The sequence below is a fragment of the Diadema setosum genome, chromosome 20, assembly GCF_964275005.1.
Source record: "Diadema setosum chromosome 20, eeDiaSeto1, whole genome shotgun sequence".
Classification (NCBI taxonomy): Eukaryota; Metazoa; Echinodermata; class Echinoidea; order Diadematoida; family Diadematidae; genus Diadema; species Diadema setosum.
In genome coordinates this window covers 29,042,358-29,064,045 of record NC_092704.1, presented here as the reverse complement: position 1 = coordinate 29,064,045, position 21,688 = coordinate 29,042,358, and the positions used below count along the sequence as shown (strand labels likewise).

The 21,688-nt window shown below is 37.0% G+C and overlaps 1 protein-coding gene and 1 long non-coding RNA gene across 2 annotated transcripts in view; both read right to left on the bottom strand.

Annotated features, from left to right (window-relative positions):
• LOC140243581 (MAM and LDL-receptor class A domain-containing protein 1-like) overlaps window positions 1-17,121 on the bottom strand; it is a 44,981-nt gene extending 27,860 nt beyond the window's left edge. The window contains exons 1-11 of the mRNA XM_072323248.1: window positions 17,070-17,121; window positions 16,795-16,932; window positions 15,009-15,250; window positions 13,988-14,111; window positions 12,512-12,649; window positions 10,884-11,139; window positions 9,233-9,339; window positions 7,754-7,864; window positions 4,875-5,204; window positions 2,537-2,674; window positions 411-652 (exon numbers count right to left, since the gene is read on the bottom strand). Coding sequence (XP_072179349.1) covers window positions 411-652; window positions 2,537-2,674; window positions 4,875-5,204; window positions 7,754-7,864; window positions 9,233-9,339; window positions 10,884-11,139; window positions 12,512-12,649; window positions 13,988-14,111; window positions 15,009-15,250; window positions 16,795-16,932; window positions 17,070-17,121 — 1,878 coding nt within the window. The remainder of the gene's footprint in view (window positions 1-410; window positions 653-2,536; window positions 2,675-4,874; window positions 5,205-7,753; window positions 7,865-9,232; window positions 9,340-10,883; window positions 11,140-12,511; window positions 12,650-13,987; window positions 14,112-15,008; window positions 15,251-16,794; window positions 16,933-17,069) is intronic.
• A 560-nt stretch (window positions 17,122-17,681) lies between these two features.
• LOC140244055 (uncharacterized) lies at window positions 17,682-21,250 on the bottom strand. The gene is made up of 3 exons (XR_011902264.1): window positions 21,127-21,250; window positions 19,469-19,707; window positions 17,682-17,805 (listed from the first exon to the last, which is right to left on the bottom strand). It is a non-coding gene; the product is annotated as an uncharacterized lncRNA (long non-coding RNA).
• Between the last annotated feature and the right edge of the window lie 438 nt (window positions 21,251-21,688).

The following is a 21,688-nucleotide window of genomic DNA, read 5'->3' as shown; positions in this document are numbered from 1 at the left end:
TATTTGGTCAGAGTTCATATTATGGTGGGCAGCAACATTATCACCGCTCGAACAATCTTTATTTGGTCTATGTGATAGGGTCAATCTTTTTGCTCTACTGGTCTTTGTCTTGGATAGCTCATCCAAGATGATGAAATGATGGGTTATTAGGGGGTATTTAGTATTCCGGAAAAAGGTGCAAAAACACAGTTGACAAGGCGAAATAATTTCACCTAGTAAGAAATGTGGCATGCGACTTTTTTTGTGATGCACGGTCAACAGTTGCAGTTAAAGAAAAAAAAATGTTATATGATTGTTTACACAATCCGTTCAACTGTCATGTCGATGTTATGAATACGCAAAAAAAAAAGAAAGAAAACGAATAAACGAGACTAGGTATTTAAATGAAAAACAACTATGTCATAACTTACTCTTGCTTCATTCCACATGTTGCCCTGTTCTCCATATAGTGTGTACAACATGACCGTAGAATTTGCCATTGCGTCTGACATCTTCACATTCAGCGTACTGATCGTGTCACCGTGCATATGATACCAGAAGTTCAGACAGTAGGTTTGGTTAGTGTTGGCGGAAAAGTATGCGGGGCTCTTTAGACGAGCAATATCTCCATAGGAACGCGGAGAAGAAGTTTCAATGTACATGTAATGTCCGTCTGCAAGTGGAAGCAGAGACAAATGTCTTCTTTAAAGACGCTACACGTACTGTATTTACGAATTTCATAGATTTTTATCAAAAAAAATAAAATAAAGTGAGATTACGATTGGGATTACTGCAGTCGAACTTGCTGGTGGTTGAATAGTATCTTAAGAAGTCTGCTAGAGACCAAGTATTTCAAGTGTATTCTTTTAGTACGGTAGCACGAGAAATTTACGTAAATTTGGAATAAAACTTTCAATCTACTAGACTGACCATGAAGTCACACTGGTGTCCTCTACTGCGAGAAATTTGATAACCTAGTTTTGCATCTCTTCCATGGAAAACTATGAATGAATACTTCTTAGCAAAGAACTACGTTGAATAAGGAAAGTATCAACAAAGTTTTACTGAGGATGGAGATATGAAGTGGGTGCTTCTTGTAAGGAAAATGCGAAGGGGAAGTTTCCAAAAGAAAAATCCACTCTCAGCATTCTCATTATCAAGGGCAGGGGCCTAATGGTGAGTTTTGGCCATCTGAATGTGAATTGGCGTTCAATACGATTTGGTATGGAAGCACACATCACATGATCACATATATGTGATCATGTGATGATCCTCACTAAGCTATAGCTTAGTGAGGAAATGCATTATAATTACATGGGGGTTCAACTTGTATAGTACCGAAAGGCACCAAGTATAGTACAAACAGTGTCTTCATGCTGTTTTCAACATTTAGAAAACAGGAGCAAGCAATCACCGTCTTCCTTGTTAACAGAACACACCGACTTTGACACTAAAATGTGACATGAATCGTATACAGTGCACTTCCGTTATAATGAACACGGTATAACGAAATTCCGTTTACAACGAAGTAAAAATTCAGACCGCAACATTATCCACTGTATTCAGTGTCACTGTCTATTTGTTCAGTTATAACGAAATTTCGATCGGTCCTGAGGACTTCGTAGTCTACTGTATTTTTAAAGGGACTTGTAAGGTCAGATGAAGCATGTGTGTGTGATCACTGGAAGTCATGCTTTACGCCAATAAAGCGCACTCTAACAACTGTCTTAATGGTATGAATCATTTTGGATGAATCTTCTGATTTAAACTGTGCTGGTCATTTTAGATATCTTGGAGATAATACCGTACACACACACTCACAGGACATACACTAGCACAACGTTTATATTAACGCACACGCACACACACACACACACACACAAACATATATATATATATATATATATATATATATATATATATATATATATACACACACACAAGTATCGACACTAACGGTGGCCTGGTGGCCAGGGGCCACCAAATTTTTTTGAAAAGTATGTCAATAAATTCGTAACTTTTAGCACCAGAAATTTTGAGGTTATTATCTGTCCAGCTTCCAATTCTTACTATGATAAAACTTAAATATTTGACTCTTTAAAAAAAAAAGGACTTTCAATGTTTTTATTGCTTTTTTTCGGGCCACCAAATTTTTCTCTCGGGCCACCAAAATTTTGAAATTGATGATTTAGGTGGCCCCATCGGGCCACCAAAAAAAAAGTTAGTGTGGAGCCCTGATATATATATATATATATATATATATACATATATATATAAAAATTATATATATATATATATATATATATATGCATTAATTTCACCTTATTATATATTGATTTCATTATGCACGATACACATATGACCGCTGTAGGGTCTAAATGAAAACTGAAAACTAACAAAAATCATCTTCTCTGCATAAAGACTTTCCTATCAGTGCAACTTATACTCACTCACTTTCGAATTGCAATAGACAACAACAAATTACATTAAGAAGAGCATCCGTACGGAGTATAATACCAATGCTCAACCTACGGAAAGGTAAACTTAAAGAGCTTACAGCCAGTTGTATGGTCTCCACTTGGTCCGGTATCAAACGATGGGGTACTTCCATTGTTTCGTGACCAGTCAAAGTCATCATCCGTTTCTTGCTCCCATCCGCAGACATCGTATTCAAAGTTACAGTCGATGTTTTGGGCTGTTGGGCCAGAATGATAGCGAGGTATAATCTTATAAGGAACAATACGTGTCTTCGTTATAGACCAACAGATGGAACCATGATCTTTTAACTCTATTACAAAGCCCGAGCTATTTTGACCATTCCCATATAGGTCCGGGGGGGGGGGGCATTGTGGCCATAATTTCTTAAATACTCGATTTATCACTGTGGCATTTGGCACATAGGTATAACAGCTCAATTCCTACGTACCTCTTCTTTTGAACATTCTAAGGGTCATTCGATGGAGTGATATTCTACGCAATATACAAAATACATAGGACATCATATGCTGAACTTGGTATTTCCTTTATATTTTCTGTAAGTGGGGAAATGACCAAAGAAAACGGGACTCCATCGGGATTCCACCCCGAGACCTCCGGATTGCTAGTTCGGTGCTCTACCGAATGAGGTATAGAAAGCCCTAGTACAGTGTCTGTCACGGAATACCTTACAGGAATTCTCAACGCTCGAATGGTCAGGAGCTATAGCAGTGTGTTTTGTGTGTGCACACACGCACACACTTAACTCTTTTAAATATGGGTGCCTCAGTGGACGGCCTGGCAACTTCGCATATTCTGCTCAAACGCACAAACCCGCCCAAACCGATCCATAAATCGCCTAAGGCCGCAGTACAACGAAAGCGTTTCTTGCGCTTTTGTTCCTATCACATACAGCTTGCATTTTATGTGGTGATTGACTATCAAGCGGTGTTCCCTGCTGAATTTGTGTGTAAATTCTTAGTTTCTGTCACTGTTTTGTGTGCAAAAGTCATGCCTTTACAGTAATGTAGCTACTGGTCATTCGAAAGAAAAACCAATCATAGATTCGTCATACGATTTACATTAAAGCAAAGCTTGACATTTTCTCTACAACTTTGCTCACTATAATGTTCAGCTTAACAGAAATCTATAGAAGTTGTATAGATTTTAAAAACAAAATGTTTTCTCAAAGCATGAATAGATTGGTGTCTCAGAATAACGTGGCACACAGTGGTTTCCACCATGGCACATAAAGATCTGAACCTGATATAAACCTGAAAGGATTATTCAACTTCTGGATAAATGCAAGGGATCACTAAAGTGATGCAGCTCTTTGATTAGGGCCCTATGTAAAAAAATGGGATTCTATCGGGATTCGAACCCGAGACTTCCAGATTGCTAGCCCGGTGTTCTACCAATTAACTGAGCTTTAAAAAGCACTAGTTACTACTGGTATAATATTCGTCCCAGAAATCCTTAATTATTTTCTTTATAATTTGAAATATCAATGTGATATCTGGCACATAAAAACATAAACTAAAACTCTTTGTGGCCCTACATTTTAATTCCATTCAAATCCGGATAAGCGGATGAAAAACATCGTTCTGTTTACGATTGGAATTTCACTGAATGGTTTTCATGCCATGAAGTACACCTATTTCTTTATCATCATTAACTGAACAGTAATGATCTAATGGATGAAGCCACCTTTATGCAATTGTTATCCCGTGAAGCAGTACATGTAACGGCAGCACAGATGCAATTTCTGGTGGCCGGTTATCACATTATTTTGTCTGGTAATGTGAGATTAAACATCACTCTTGTGTAAATGTGTAACACCTCGATATTACTGATATTTGACATGGTCGTACTTTAAATAAAAATTTAAATTAAATTTTTTCTGAAATATGCTATGACAATAGTACCGATAATTACGTTACGTCCTTTTCTCTTTGTCTTCTTTCCACAGTGACAAATAAGATAAGACTAACATTTTGATTGAGTATATAACATTTAGGGAAATTGAAAAAAAAATGAAGGAAATATTTCCAACGCACCATAACAAAACAAAACAAAACAAAACAAAAAGACAAGGGAAGTATCATTGAGCAAGAAGACAGGGAACGCAACGTTTTGTTGTTGTTTTTGTTGTTGTTGTTGCTTTTCCCATTTCGCTGGCTCTTCTAATGTGTTAACCCTTTATGCGCTAATAAGTCAAATTTGCACAAATTTCACACACATCTATGGATAGCAAATGAATGTGACAAGTAAAAGGTTATCGGTAATCAAGAACAGAGGGACTACATGCAGACTCAAAAAATTACAAAAATTGTGTATTTCTTTTTAATTGTTTATCAGAAGAAAATCAAACAAGTATGCCATTCTAAGATACATCCTGACTTGCGGATTTCCCCGCTTACCGTTACTGGTGTCACAAAAAACTCCAGCGTCCTCGCTATGATGGCAGTTGTGCTGGCCAAATCCATTGTGCCAACACTGGTTGATGTCAGTCTCCAAGCCAGAGCATGCGACATCGTCCATCCAGATCGGCCCATTCCCCTGGCCGAAATGGGCCATTCTCGGTGCCGACGTGGCGCTGCTGTACCCGAGCATCTTGCAGATGACATTGGCGTCATTTATATCCCAGCCATCATCGCATACTGTTCCCCACTGGTTGTTGACGAAAACTTCCACTCGACCTTCGCCGGACTGAGGTCCGATCAAACGGACTCCATCCACTCGTGGTGTTCCTGTGAGAGTACAATTTGAGCATACAGAAGTAAAAGAAACTGTCTTTCCTTTTACTACCTCATTCATATTATATCGATGCCCTTCTATGACATGCGCATGACAAGGTCTGAGCTTAAAGTGTAGTTTTGAGGAAAGCTCGGGTTCTGTCCTTAATAGCTGCCTGCTTTAAATGGACAATTGGTACTTGTTGGCACATAAAAGAACCCCCCCCCCCCCAAAGAAAAAGAAAGAAAGAAAGAGAAAAAAGAAAAATCACGACTCCTCGCCATACCTGTCCATCACCTTTAATCTGCTTGGATTGTTCGATCAGATATCTATGGCTCAGTGAAGCTCAAGTTACAATCCACCATCACTAAGGTTGATCGTCACAATGCCATTTCTATCGCTTAATTTTTTACAAATTGCTCACAAGAATCTTTACAGTACATTCTTACACATGTCATACTTGCATGATACGATCCCTAGCTGAGTGTTGGTAAAGGGAAGGAAGAATGAAACCATATAGTTAATTTGACAAAATCGTGACGTGAGAAACGTGGAGGTATTTGTATAACATAGTTCTTGTAGGGTACTGATAAAAAAAAAATGTATTAATATTCCTCGCTGGCATCGTTGCAGTTTATCATTACATTACATTGACAATAATCTGATATGCAGGATCCATCGTAACACTGAAACTGTCAGTTACCACAGTTATGATATCCTACAAGGATCAACGTGAAAAAGATTCGAAGCAACAACAAAGACTCGTCTTTGTTTCATTTTGTAGTATATAATATTGCGTTTTGACATATGAAGGTAACCTTTATTATATACGATAATACACGACTATAATCACACAACAACATTGTAATAATAAGTCTCTTATCCTTGCCAGGGGGAAAAAATGTTGCTTAAGGTGTTTCAGCACTTTTAATCATTTCTGAACGTCAGATATATAAGGAGTATAGTACCCTTTCGTGTTTCTCGTATTTCTCAAATGGTTAATCTCGTATTTCAGAAAAACCGTGTCTTGCTTATTCGTTGGATATGCCACGTGTGTGCTGAAATAGTTTACAGACCGAGTAACAAATCTCTAATGGTGTAAACTCCGTGCAAGTAAGCGAGTTTCGAGTCAAACCAATATGTGTCTATAGTCGCGTCTTCGGCGCGTTAATAGGGAGCTTTAGATTTTAGACGCGCGGACGTTCAAAGAGAAAAAAAAAAACATGATCTGAGCGTGCGCAGTAGCGCGGATCAAGCTACTGCGCACGCTCAGATCATGTTTTTTTTTTTCTCTTTGAACGTCCGCGCGTTTAAAATCTAAAGCTCCCTATTTGGTGCAGGAGATCACACTGAAAGATACAGGATACACTGTAGAAGACGTGTATTGAATTACTATCCTAATAAAATGTCAGACAAAAAAAAAAAAAAAAACACCAAGAGAATCATTGCAAGGGCTCGAGTAGCAGCCAATTTATAAATGCATAGTGAGAGAGAGAGGGGGACAGCTTTGAAATATATTATGCTGTGACAAGAAGGAAGAACTAACAACTTTACCAGGAGTAGTAGAAACAGACAATCCGCCAGCTGAGGAAGAAAAGAGTAAAGATAAAATTTTCGTTCTGATAAGCTGTCCGTTCAAGTGATGAAACTTAACATCATCAAACAACTCAAATACAATGCGTTTATAAAACTACATTAACCCGCCTACCGTTTTGTATCTCATGTTCGAACATATTATAACAGTATATTACCCGTGATACATTACTTTTAGTTTTAACATTGCATGGCTGGAAAAATAATGTGACATTTCATATCTTTCCACATGATTTTATCATGTTCAACATAGTTTTATCATTTATGGAAGTTAGATACGTAATTATATTCCTAACAAATTATTTCTTGTCCTCTGGTCGAAACATTATTTACTACTATGAAAATCCTGTCCAGTCAGAGAGTCTTTCCCTAGGAAAATAGTAATATATTATATACATATATCACGCTGGTAATTTGCTAAACTTATCTCTAATACGTCACTCGCACACTCTTTAGTATATGGAATGGTGTCGCATCCGCTCATTACATTGACACGAATGCAGAGCGGTTTTTCCACCAAGAGAAGACTAGTTAGGTTTTCACGCACCAGAGGAATGGATATCGTGCACCGCATGCACTACTGGCGCGTGTAATGTTGTGAGTAGAAGAAATGAACTTTATGAACTTCAAACAGTGATTAAATCCAACTTACTTTGCTGTTAGTCTTGAAATAATTTGTGAAGGATATACAACAAATATGCCAGATCATTGTTCGAGGCACCGGTTAAAATTGGGGCTGCACCTCTCAGAACATAGCGCTGTCGAAGTCACATCATGTACGTAGTTTTAACCAGAACCTCTCAGGCCTGGTACATTACATTTTTGTATGATATACCTTTCAATATTGCACTTTGAAAAAAAAAAAGATTGATTTACAGTAATTGGTATGCACATTTTATCTATGATATGTGAAATACGCGGATGTATCACAAAGGTTAACGAATAAAAAGAAAAGAAAAGAGAGAAATACCGCATCCAAATTCGTCACTGCCGTCTGAGCAATCGCTCCATCCGTCGCATCTCCACGAAGCTGGTATACACTCATCATTGGAGCACTGGAATGAATTGCCATCGCAAATGACTGTGTCGAGGACAGAGACACAATATATTACATAAAAACGACAATAAGCACATTTTTAGCAGTTAACATCTTTGCTTTAATCGAGGCAATCGAGGAGCGTATGTCTATTAAATTGGGGTTGTGAAAAGAATAAAACATGACAGAACCGTGCTGGTAAGACCACAGACTGTTCCCAGTGTATTCAAATAGTCGTTCATGTGAAAAAGCTCGAATTTAAAAATGTGAATATCATTCCACACCGTGGTGTAGTTTTGACAAAGAGTTCATGTAATTGATAATGATCCATTTTCCCTGCTGGAAAGAACACAATGTCCCAAAGTGTGGGAAACACAGTGTGAAATCTCTTCACACTGTTAAATTCGAGCGTTTTAGCGGTGTAAACACAAAGTGAGTCATCAATTCACAGTGTGCAATAAAGCATTACTATATGAACACTCTGTGAAAACCACACCACAGTCTGTGTGAAATCATCTTCCCACTGTTAAACACTGTGAACACACACTGTGTTTCTTTCTTGTAAGGTTACACTGTGAACTGATGATTCACAATGCGTTCACGTTGTTAAAACACCCTAATTTAACAGTGCGAATATATTTTATAATGTGTTGGCACTGTGTTTTGCTCTGCGGGACACTGTGATTTTCCCAGAAAGAAAAGAACACGTGAAGAAGTATAGTGACTGCTGCATTTTGAGACCCTTATTTACTAAACGAGGGATGTTTCTGAAACAATCACAAAACAGGGAACAAAGAAAATATAACACGCCAAAAACAAAATGAAAATGAATTTATTTTGTTATTGCAAAAAAAAAGTGATAACAGTGCAGAAACATCAGAAATCATAATCAGAAACATCAACATATGATCTCCCATGTTCGCTTTCCAGAGACGAATAATAGATATGAACAACGTCATTGTTGCATAAAACATGAGAAGTGAAAATTAAAAGAGAAGCAGTATCATAAATTCATAACTACAGAAAGTTTACATTAAGTATTCCACTGGCCAGGAATTAAATTTCGAAAATAACGGCGTTATTGTATCATAGAATAAAAACGCTTACTTGACACATATCTTTTCACATTCATTACCAGCAATTTTAAACGATTTCACAATAGTTTTACAACATTCGTCAAAGGTTCCTATGTCACTGCGTCCCTAAAACTGGAGCAATCCTCACGCATATCTAACACGTCTAAGCCAGTTTATTTCAGATTCTTCCGTAGTCGTACCAACTTTAGCGACTTAAAAAAACAAAACAAAACCAAAAAAAACAAAACAAAACTGAGCATGTTGGTTTGTTTCATTGTTTGCCATTTGATGGTATCTGTTTGTGCGTTTACGTTTGTACATATTGTTATACGTATACCATATTGACAGAATCCACTGGAAAGTGAGATATCATCCACGGCGATATCTCCTGTATAACTGCTTCCGCGTACACCTTCCATTATGATATTGAATAGCTGGAAGTAGCTGTAGACATCCACCTGGAAAATTGCAAGTTTGATAACGTATCCTTGAGCTTTTTGATAAAGTATGATGGATCGTGATTACCTCTGGGGGAAAAAAAAATTGTACATGCTACATCACACGTAGTATAGTATTCATACCGAAACTGTGGGTTTCGACAGGATGAAGGCAATTCAATTCAATTCAATTCATTTATTTTCATTCTTCTCTTTTTTTCCAACAGAACACAACACAGTATAAATAAGGAATTATAACACAAACGTATACATACAACTTTGCAAATGATATCAAATGATGCAAATAAAGGTAATGCATGCATACTTGCAAAAATAATACAAGGTTATGTTTCAGTTGAGAAAAAAAAAAAGAATTGAGAGGTCCACTAAAAAAGAAAGCTTGTAGATTGTGAACCACTCAAGTCCGCCCTACTTGGCCAAGTGTTACATATTACGTGTTACGTTTCAACTGCAGGGGATATTACGAATTTAAGTTTGACTTGTGAAGAGAGTAGCCTGAACTGCTTTAAAGACACATTGTAATCCAAAGTAATATTCAAACTAAGATTAAAGTATTCAAAATAATACAAATTCAATTTGTATATTGTTATGTTGCATGACATATGCTGGTATCCTTTTCGCCTCATAGGCGAGCAGCGTTCGTGTTAATAATTCTTTGTCTTTACTTCTTTCATTCAGTGAGCAGCACCTTCTTGCTCACTGGATCGCTTTGTAAAATTAAACTCTTCCCAAGATGATAAATAAGGGCTCTTCAGCAGATGAGATGACGGCTGATCGGGATGATTTCAAGTATTATCATTTTACGTTTTCCGCCCATTGTATTGTGATGGGAATAGATGTAAAAAAACATGTTAATTTTTCATACATTTTCAAACCAAAGAGAATCATTGATACTATGCTTATTACGTTTTTATAACCTTTGTACTAGACAGGTATTTGACTTGATTTGCACTCATCATTCATGCTATTTTCTGTATGGTACCTTTCATCCAGTGCTTTATATGCCTGTATATATATATATATATATATATATATATATATATATATATATTGACAGCAAATCTTGCACATATAGACGTGTCTGGTGTTGGGTAGCACCCCTTTAATCATCAAGCTTCGGGCGAAATGCCGCCTTTAATCATCAAGCTTCGGGCGAAATGCCCTTCTTCAGGATTGTGTTGGTGCTGAGTGTGGTATTGTAATGTTGTGCTACCCAACACCAGCCACGTCTATATGTACAAGATTTGCTGTCAATACATTTTACTGTCCTTGCACCGCCCCGCCATGTTGTGGTTAAGTCCTTTGATGTCAGTATACACAAAATGTGTATATATATATATATATATATATAATTGTGAAAAAGTTAAAATATAGTTATGTGATAGTTTAGGCAACTTTTTGGTCCACTTTCTGGGACTTTGGTTCATGAAATTTCATCAAAGTAAAAACATATATAATTATATATATACATATATATATATATATATATACACGTACGGGACGAAGAATCAAAATGTTTTTAAAAGAAACAACCTTACTCTGCCATAACTTACCTTTGCTCGCTGCCACATGTCACCCCGTTCTCCATACATTGAGTACAACGTGTAAGTTGAATATCCCATTGTGTCTGCCATTATCACATTCAGCGTATTGATCGTGTTACCGTACATATGATACCAGAATGTCAGACAGTAGTTAGTGTTATTAGCTAGGTAGGCGGGGCTCCTAAAACGTGCAACATCTCCATCGGAACGCGGAGAAGTTTCAATGTACATGTAATTTCCATCTGCAAGGGAAAGTGAGATATGATATGATATGATATGATATACAATATACAATATATATATATATTATATATATATATATATATATGTACATATATATATTCATGAACGATACATTTGAAAAAAAAAATGCGTATAGGCTCCTGGCTGTTGGGTGTAGAACTTGTTGAACAGTATTTAACAAAGTGAGCTGAAGAGCACAAAAATGTCAAATTTATGAACAATAAATCTAAAAATGTCCATCGCACATCAAAGTAACTGCAAAACCGGGCTGATGGTGATCTACTGTGGAAAATGCAGTACATCCATTAAAAAAAGGGGTGATAATTGCGTAGCTATATAGCACTATAAAAATAAACTGGAAGAGTATTAACCAAATCTCATAGAGTATACAGATGTGAAGGGGATTTCTTTTTTTTTCGTAGGGAGATGAAGGCGCAATTAATGCCGTTTCCAATGAGGCAGAGGCAGCGTGCTCATCATTCTATACTTTATTTTCCTTGGCACTATAATGGCTTTTCGATATCTCAGCACGTGAATGAGTATGGAGGCACACTTCAAATCATCAAATAGGTAGGTGAAGAGGTATATTATTTAGGGTGTTTAAACTTATATACCATTGGAAGTCACCAAATATCGTACTTGTAAGCGGTGTCTAGATGCTATTTTCAGCACTTAGAAAATCATATGCACACATTGTAATGAGAATTTTGTGAATCATTTGAATGCATCTTTAGCTGAGTAAAACTGTACTTGGCATTCTTGATCTTCCGGTACATTTTAATGTAGATAGCGTCAACACAAGCACCTCCATATAATTGGTACACATACACACATATAGACATACACACACACACACACACACGCACACACACACACACACATAGTGACAGCACTGGACTAAACCTGAACATGGCGGGATGGTGCAAGGACACTTAAATATAAAGCCAACAAAACTTGCACTCGCAGCCACGTCTCTCGTGCAGGTTCTGTTGGCAATTTATATTATATGTATATGTATAATTGTATACATATATATATGTATATGTATATACATATATATACAAAGATTTTCATGTCATGCTTATGTTTATGTATATAATATGAATTAACATAAACATGAAAGGGAAATCTGAACTCGCTTCATAATTCTAGAAACGTAAACGTACACGTAAGAGGATGAAAAATGGAGTACGAAAACTTTCGGAAGTTATTCTGTTTGTATACCACACACCGTTTCTACTATTCATAGTCTCACAGATTTTTTTTTTTTTTTTGCACAAGAGACAACTAAAATAATTATTAAGAAGAGTAATCATCATGGAATGCGATACCAATACTCAACCTACGTAAGGGCAAACCAAGATAGCTTACAGCCAGTGGTGTGGTCTCCACTTGGTCCGGTATTAAGCGATGGGGTACTTCCGTTGTTTCGTGACCAGTCGAAGTCATCATCCGTTTCCTGTTCCCAGCCACAGACACCGTAGTCAAAGTTACAATCGATGTCTCGGCCTGGGTCAAAATGATAGCGAGATATAATGAACAATAAGTATCGTCTTCGAAAGCCATGATATATCAAACTGATTGGAACGGTTAGACCAGAAAGGGAGTCTTTGAGGCTTAATTGCTGAGACCATGTTCTCTTACTATTGAGATCCATAGTTCGATTCCACCGTGCCATTGGGCAAGACACTCTACCCTAATTGCCTAGTCCTTCAGAGATACTTGGAGCCGTCGATTACGTGGGTGACCTTCTTACTAACATGTACGTGTTTTTTTTTGCAACGAGCAGACAAACAAACAAACGAACTATACCAAAATGATGCTGCTATAAGAACCAGAAGTATGCATTTAGTCAGTACACAATCTAAACACACAACTCTAAGCAACGTGTCTTTTGTGAGACCAAATGTTGTGCCTCTTGCTGCAAGTAAAATGTAAATTTTGCATTCAAACTCCATAAACACGATAGCACTGTGTTTGAATTTCGAATCTGACAGGCCTGTATGACGTCATATTGACTTGGATTAACTTGAAACTTCGTAGAATCATTCCTTGACGTCTAGGACATCCGATCCGTATAATTATGCGCGCGCGCGCATACGCGTCAATCGACTTTGTATCAATGCTCGAAAAGACCTGAAACGTATGCAGAACAATTTTGAGCTTGATTGGAGCATGTTAAACTTTCAACGCGCGTACGCGCACCTCAATGCCGTCTACAGATACATTTTAAAACATGAATGGATACAACTTTATTTGAACTACATGATGCAAATTTCATTGAAAATTTTCATTCCATTGATGAGAAATGATTGAGAATGTGATTCCGACAATGACGTCATACTGCCGTCACGGTTGACTGATCTCACTGATACATTAGATCTGTCGTCTTTAGGACAGTCATGATACATGAATGACATACCTTTCAAGGTGATACTCAAAGTACTTTTTGAGTTAACCTTTCTATAAGATTTGAGGAGAAATAAAAAAGAATAAGGAAGAGGAAGAGATCATTACAGATAGGGAAGGCGATCCGACAGGATAAATTCACAATAAATAGAATCCTTATACAAGCATGCTTTTTAGAGGACCTCTCAATTCTTTTTTCCCCTCTAAACATAACTTTGCATTTTGAAAGTATGCATGTATATCTTTATTTGTTAACTATTATTTATCCTTTGCACAGTTCAATGAATGTTTATGTTATAACAATAATAGGAACTAGTTCCTGATTTATTCTGAGTTATTTTTGTTAAAAAAGAAGAATGAAAATAAATTAATTGAATTGAATTGAATTTTTATGATATGCGTTTGTTCTTTTATGTGTGTAATAAATAAGTTACATACCTTGCGGTGGGCAGGACCCACTTTGAAGGGAAATATCATCTATGGCAATATCTCCTGTGTAGCTGCTTCCGCGTATGCCTTCCATTATGATGTTGAATAACTGGTAGTAGCTGTACACATCAACCTTGAGAATTGGAAGTTTGAAAACGTACCCTTGAGGTTCTTCATGAAGTAAGGGGTGTAACTGAATGTAGTCGGAACAAGTTTCTCGGGACATCACACATACTCATACAGAAACTATGAGTGCATACCTGGATGAGAGTCCGCTCCTCATACCGAAAAGGGGTGGATACTACATTGAGATGTCAAAAAGCACTTACATTTAGGGTTGACATGTATTATGTACATATAGGCTTGTCTCCGGTTATCAAGGTGTATTACATTCAGGATTGTTATTACATTTAGCATTAAAATGTAGTACATTTAGGGTTGATATTGCACTTAGGGTATACGAGTACTACATTTAGGATTAAGATGTATTACATTTAGGGTGGATATTATATTCGGGGTGGTTATTACATTTAGGGTTGACATGTGTTACATTTATGGTTGTCTCCGGTTATAACATTTAGTTTTCAAATTATTATTTTCAAATTATTGTTAGTTATATATAAGATTCGTTTTAGAATTATTGTTAGTTATATTTAGGGTTGGTATAACATTTAAGGTTAATGTATATTACATTTAGGGTCATTATTACATTTAGGGTCGTCATCACACTTAGCGTAAAAATGTATTACATTTATGGTCGTCATCACATTTAGCGTAAAAATTTATTACATTTAGGGTCGTCATTACATTTAGCGTTAAAATGTACTTTGTATTACACTTAGGTTTGTTAGGGTCGCTATTACATTTAGGTTTAAGATGTATTACATTTAGGGTTAAAATTCATTACAGTTAGTTATATGATTGTTTACACAATCCGTTCAACTGTCATGTCGATGTTATGAATACGCAAAAAAAAATCGAATAAACGAGACTACGTATTTAAATGAAAAACAACTATGTCATAACTTACTCTTGCTTCATTCCACATGTTGCCCTGTTCTCCATATAGTGTGGACAACATGACCGTAGAATTTGCCATTGCGTCTGACATCTTCACATTCAGCGTACTGATCGTGCCACCGTGCATATGATACCAGAAGTTCAGACAGTAGGTTTGGTTAGTGTTGGCGGAAAAGTAGGCGGGGCTCTTTAGACGGGCAATATCTCCAGAGGAACGCGGAGAAGAAGTTTCAATGTACATGTAATGTCCGTCTGCAAGTGGAAGTAGAGACGAATGCCTTCTTTCAAGAAATGAAATGAATCGTATACAGTGCACTTCCGTTGTAATGAACTCGGTTATAACGAAATTCCGGTTACAACGAAGTAAAAATTCAGACCGCAACATTATCCACTGTATTCAGTTTCATTGTTTACTTGTTCAGTAAAACGAAATTTCGATATAACGAAAGAAAACTGCCGGTCCTGAGGACTTCGTTATAATGGTAGTCCACTGTATATTCAAAGGGACTTGGAAGATGAGGACCGTGTGTGATCACTGGAAGTCATGCTTTATGTCAATAATGCGTACACTCTAACAACTGTCTTAGTGGTATGAATCATTTTGGATGAATCTTCTGAGTTAAACTGTGCTGGTCATTCTAGATATTTTGGAGATATGTAGATATACCATACACACACACTCACAGGACATACACTAGCACAACGTTTATATTAAACGCGCGCGCACACACACACACACACACAAACACACAAATATATATATATATATATTATATATGTGACCCTGCACCTCAAAACAAACAAAAAGTCGCCAGACATGAATTTTTAGGTAAGACCATATTCTGAAACAGCAGACTTTAAGCTTTAAAATGATGTATAACTCAAATCAAATGGACTTTCCTAACCTACCTTAATATTGGAAAGAAAGCACAAACTCAGGAAAAGTGTGAACTGAGAAAAGAGGCTCTGAAGTACAGTGTCTATTCAAGCGCTTAATCTTTACCAAACCGTGCTGGCTGTGCGATGAATGGGACAAAAAACAGGAAGTAACCCACCAGAGTAACAACAATGAAGGGATTATCAGATTAAACTGAAATTAAACATGCCTCATTAACACATTCTGTCCATAATTAATGCCAACTTTCAAAGCAGTAGCACTATCCTTTCAAAAGTTATCAGAGTTGAAAGTGAAGAGTGTGGACAAGGTTTTTCAGAAATGAAAAAGGGATTCTAAAGACACACCTAATCACACTATTCTACCAAAAATGTTAGAGATAAACTGATAAAAAAACACACTTTTCTGCCCGTTTTATGATACCAAATTTTAGCATAATGTAAAAGAAGACCCGCACTTTCAGAAAATATGAAAAAGTCAAGTTCGGCTAGGTTGACCCATTTCACTTATTTTCAGTCCTCACGCAAAATCAGTGTGTGCGACTTTATGTTCGTTTTGAGGTGCACGGTCACATATATATATATATATATATATATATATATATATATATATATATATATATATATATATATATTACATATAAATATATGCATTAATTTCACCTTATTATATTGATTTCATTATGCACGATATACATATGACCGCTGTCGGGCCTGAATGAAAAGTAACGGAAATCATCTTCTTTGTATAAAGACTTTCCTATCAGTGCAGCTTATCACCAACGTTATACTCACTCACTTTCGAATTGCAATAGACAACAACAAATTACATTAAGAAGAGCATCCTTAGGGAATGTGATACCAATGCTCAATCTACGGAAAGGTAGACCCAAAGAGCTTACAGCCAGTTGTATGGTCTCCACTTGGTCCGGTATCAAACGATGGAGTACTTCCATTGTTTCGTGACCAGTCAAAGTCATCATCCGTTTCTTGCTCCCATCCGCAGACACCGTATTCAAAGTTACAGTCGATGTTTTGGGCTGTTGGGCCAGAATGATAGCGAGGTGTAAGGAACGATAAGTATCCTCTTTGAAAACTATGATAAGAAACTGATTGTAACGGTAAGACTAGAATGGGCGTCTCTGAGGCTTTATTACTAAGGACCACGGTCTCTTACTATTGAGGTCTATGGTTCCACTGTGGCATTGGGCAAGGCACTCTACCCTCATTGCGTAGTCCTTCAGAGGTACATTCTATCACGTGGTATAGCCTGCTCCTAACGGTTTAATTCCCATTTGACTGGACGCGTTAAATAAATCAAGCAAGTATATAATATTAATACAAGTACAAGCAAATAAACAACATTCTACTGAGGACTATACACAATAAGATACCTTATATGAGCAGCAAATATGACGGGTGGTCTATTGCAATCAATGTGTCTTTTGTGACTCCTGACAGGATTATTACTCACTTTGCAGGTTTGACTGAAAAGACACTTGGAGAACAGTTGTTTTTGTAGTTGTTTGATCAGAAGGGATAACAAACGCACATATTGATTGGATGTGTCTCTGAGACGACCATTTGACGACGTTTGAAAATTGCTGACACTTATATGAGAAATGTGCAAGTGGTCGTCAAGAAGGATTTTGATCAGTCTGCGCAATTTTTATAGATTTTTCACATCATTTGTTACATTATTCCAGCCGTCATTTCAGTCTCGAAGACGTACATGAAGTTTTTGTTTGTTTATTTGTTTGTTTTACTCTTTATGGGTGCACAAACATACCTGGTCCGCTGCAGCCTCCGTCAGAAATCACAATGTCATCTATGGCGATATCACCTGTGTAGCTATTCCCACATACACCTTCAATGTAAATGTACGTTGGCAGGGTGCGACCGGAAATGAAGACCTGGATAATGAAAAAGTACGTGATGTTGCACGTTCTATCTCGTTTAAAGGTAACCATGCTTCATACTATACAGGCACTGTGACTGCATGCTAAGCTGTAAACCATTCTACCCATTTTATAGGATTCTCATCATGACAGTTTTATAAAACTCATTTGTGGTAGGTCGTGTATCAGTTTTTATTTCCAAATTATGCAAGTATAATAATAATAACATAATTAGCATAGTAATCGAATTTCAACACTGGTATAATCTAGTAGATGGTTTCATGGTGCACACTTCACGAGACCAACACCCAGGAGTTATACAGCCCACGAGTCATATAGTCCACCAGTCATGCAGCCCACCAGTCATACGGTCCACGTGCTATACAGCCCACGAGACAGACACTATACAGTGGACAAGGTCCACAAGCTCGACAGCAAGTAAAATAAGCCCACGAGTTGTACGGTTCACCAGCTCGAAATTTAAAAGACAAATTATTTCTACGAGACCGACATTAGCCAAATCAGGTCCATGAGCGTTACACAAGGCAAAAAAGGCCCATGAGCTCAACATTAATAGCTCATGTCTCATTATGAGTTTTCTAGATTAAACTTAACATGCATACTGTTCATAAGCTGATTAGGTGATAATGCTAATTAGTTGTTAAACTGGAAAAAAAAAAAGATGCTCAAGATGTCATGATAGGTATCAAGCTGAAGATTAACTACAGTGTTATTTCCCCCAACAGAAAGAAACTAAAACAATATGTGTATATTATCTGTATAATTCATACATGACATGACAGCTTTGTATTCACTACTTCTCCGAGTCCTGTACATGATTGATGTGATACAACTGGGCTATCTAGTCAATAAAGCTACGGTCACAAAGGTTCGTACGAACGATGCATTCGTACGAATGTCACTGTTCGTACGAATTCTGGAGTTCGTAGAGATTCGTAGATTGGGCAAAGATTCTTACGGTCTTCTTACGAATTTCGTACGAATGTTGTTTAATTCACAAGAACAAATCGTGTACCTACGCCTTACGAGTCCCTTACGAACACCTTACAAACTCGAAGAGTTGTTCTCAAGAACGCCTTACGAATCTCCGTTCGTAAGGCATTCTCACGAAAGACGTAAGAGCCATCTATGAACGACTCAAGGCGTTCTTACAATCATCGTAAGATTTTAAGGCTTCCAGAATTGTCTCTCGACCCTACAAAATTTTGCGTAGTTCTTACGATGTTCGTACGACGCCTTACGAAGAGAGGGTTTCATACGAAGTAAAAAAAAAAAAAATCTTGGACAAGACCATCGACCAGGCTACGAACTTACGAACGGTCTATGAACGCTGGTTTCGTACGGCCTTCTTAAGAAGATCTTACGAAATTGTCTAAAAATCGTTCGTACGGCGTTCGTAGCAGTTCTTAATGGCGTTTGTGACGGAGCCTTATCAAAGAGGAGGATCTGACAAATTGTTGACAATACATTTACCAGTGATATTTTAGTGTAGGCTTATATGCTAAGAGTGGTTGTTACCAGATGTTGACGACGTTGTGGCATAATTTAGCATCTATTTGCTATAATACATCATATACATCTTCCCTCATACATATCACAAACATACATCTATGAACGTAAGTATACAATCTTGCTAAGCATCCTTGTCATAACTTACCTGTGCTTCAAGCCAAGAGTTACTGCTAGTATTAGAACGTGAGAATATTAATTTCTTTCCAGTATCTGTCGGTGGTACTGACTTGTAGACATTTAGTGAATTGACTGTGTCACCGTACATATGATACCAAAATGTCAAGCACGAGCAGCATGTGTAAGTCATGTCCGCGGGGCTCTTTAGACTTGCTACTTCTCCGAGATAACGCGGAGAAGATGTCTCGATGTACATGTAATATCCGTCTGCAAAGTAGAATCAAATAAAACTAGACTTAGTATGTCAAGACTGACAAGGTTGACCCATTTAATCCATGATTCTATACCTAGACGATTTTCATTGTAAGTTTTGAGATGCTCCTTAAAAAAAAAACAAAAAAAAAACAGGAATTTGAGCCTAATATCTTACGGAGGATATAAAGGTGATGATTCTACATCTACACGTATCGCACAAAATATCCCTCATTACAGATCCAAGCCTAAGTTTCAATTTTAACAAAAATTCTAAATGCGATCCAGTTTTTCAATAAAAGATTGAACGACACAATAGCTTATTGTCAGCTACAACATAAATCAACAGAAAAGCGGAAGTTTGAGAGAATTTGAATGAAGTTCGAATGAAATTGAAATTTGATGACGTCGTTTTGATGGTTCATATCCTTTCCTTTCAGATAGGAATTTCATAAGTTTATGTTGTTGGTTTTTTTTCCAGCCTCACGATTACACATCAAACCACAACTATATTTCATCAGCTTTCAGAATAAGTAACAAGACAAAAAGGGAAGGGGATGTGGTTTTCGTCAATTACTACGAGCTATAGCTGTTTGAAGATGATTATTGCTATCACATATTTGCATATCCCCATTGATGCAACTTTGAAGGGCTTTTCAAATAATATCAACACAGATAGACTTCACATTCGTTTAACGTGTTTCCCATGATGTAAGAAACCTTTTTCTGTACATATTATGTCCTTCACTTTGGTGGAGAAACTTCGCTTTTTTTCTTACTTCGCTAAGCTTTACGTATATTATACGTGCATGTGTGTGCAAATGACGTGCACGCAAAATGCCCAAATCTGTATGTTGTATGTATAGTACAGAACGATGATTATATACCTCTGACCCATACTATTGGTAGATCATAAGGAATCAGTGTCGTGAGATTCAACAAATAAGAGATGGAACTTTTGAGATAATTGACACATATGTTTTATGATAATGTACAGATGAAAAGAAAAGGAAAAGAATTCATACAGAGTCAGAAGACAATCCGTTATCATACGTGGATAAAAATAAAATAGTTAAGAAAATGAAGGGAACAGCGAGTTGAGGGTAAGCGTAGCATACACATAAGTAGCGAAAACATGGCTACACAAATGCACATCATATCAAGTAATACCTATACTTATACGTGAATTGAGGAAGAATTATGTTAAAAAAAAAAAAAAAAACTTTGAACATTATTTTGCTTCCCATTATTTCCTTTCCACACTCAATTCCGGTGAAACTGTGTCCTGCTGCTTGGAAGACCCAACGAATATGAAAGTTGATATTAAAGGCAGGGGTCAGTCTTTAAAGAATGAACACTATGCCTGTCCGATAATATCCGATAAGGTGCAAATGCCTTACCTACGAAAAGGCAATAAATACAGTATGTGCTTACTGCCGGTTGTATGGTCGCCGCTAGGGCCGGTGCTTAACGACGGGGTACCGCCACTCTTACGGGTCCAGTCAAAGTCATCATCGGCTAACTGCAGCCATCCACAGAGACCGGATTCAAAATCGCAGTTAATGTTGGAAGACCCTGTAAGATAGTATCGTAGTATGATAACGGTTTGACGAGTTGGTTTTTACACTCAAGTTAAATGTCAAATTACTATGGTTTTTTTGCATGGCACATCCTGTTCCGCTGGGCAACTCGTATATGAATTTCTTCATCCCCGCAACCATTCAAGAGGATTTTTGATAACGTATTTGATGCGTTTTCTCCAAATTTCCAATTGCCGCGGTTACGTTAGAGACAATTATGGATCTGAATCATAATCTTATAAAGAATAATTTTTTTTTATTTTTATAGCTTACATTTCCATCAAAAAGAACTGCCGAGGCAAAGAGCACATTTCGTACATTTTACAGAAGTAATGTGTATAATAATGATAAATATTTACAGGTTCCTATGTGGGATCATTTTAACGTTGTTCGCTAGGTGATAAAGAAACACGGAA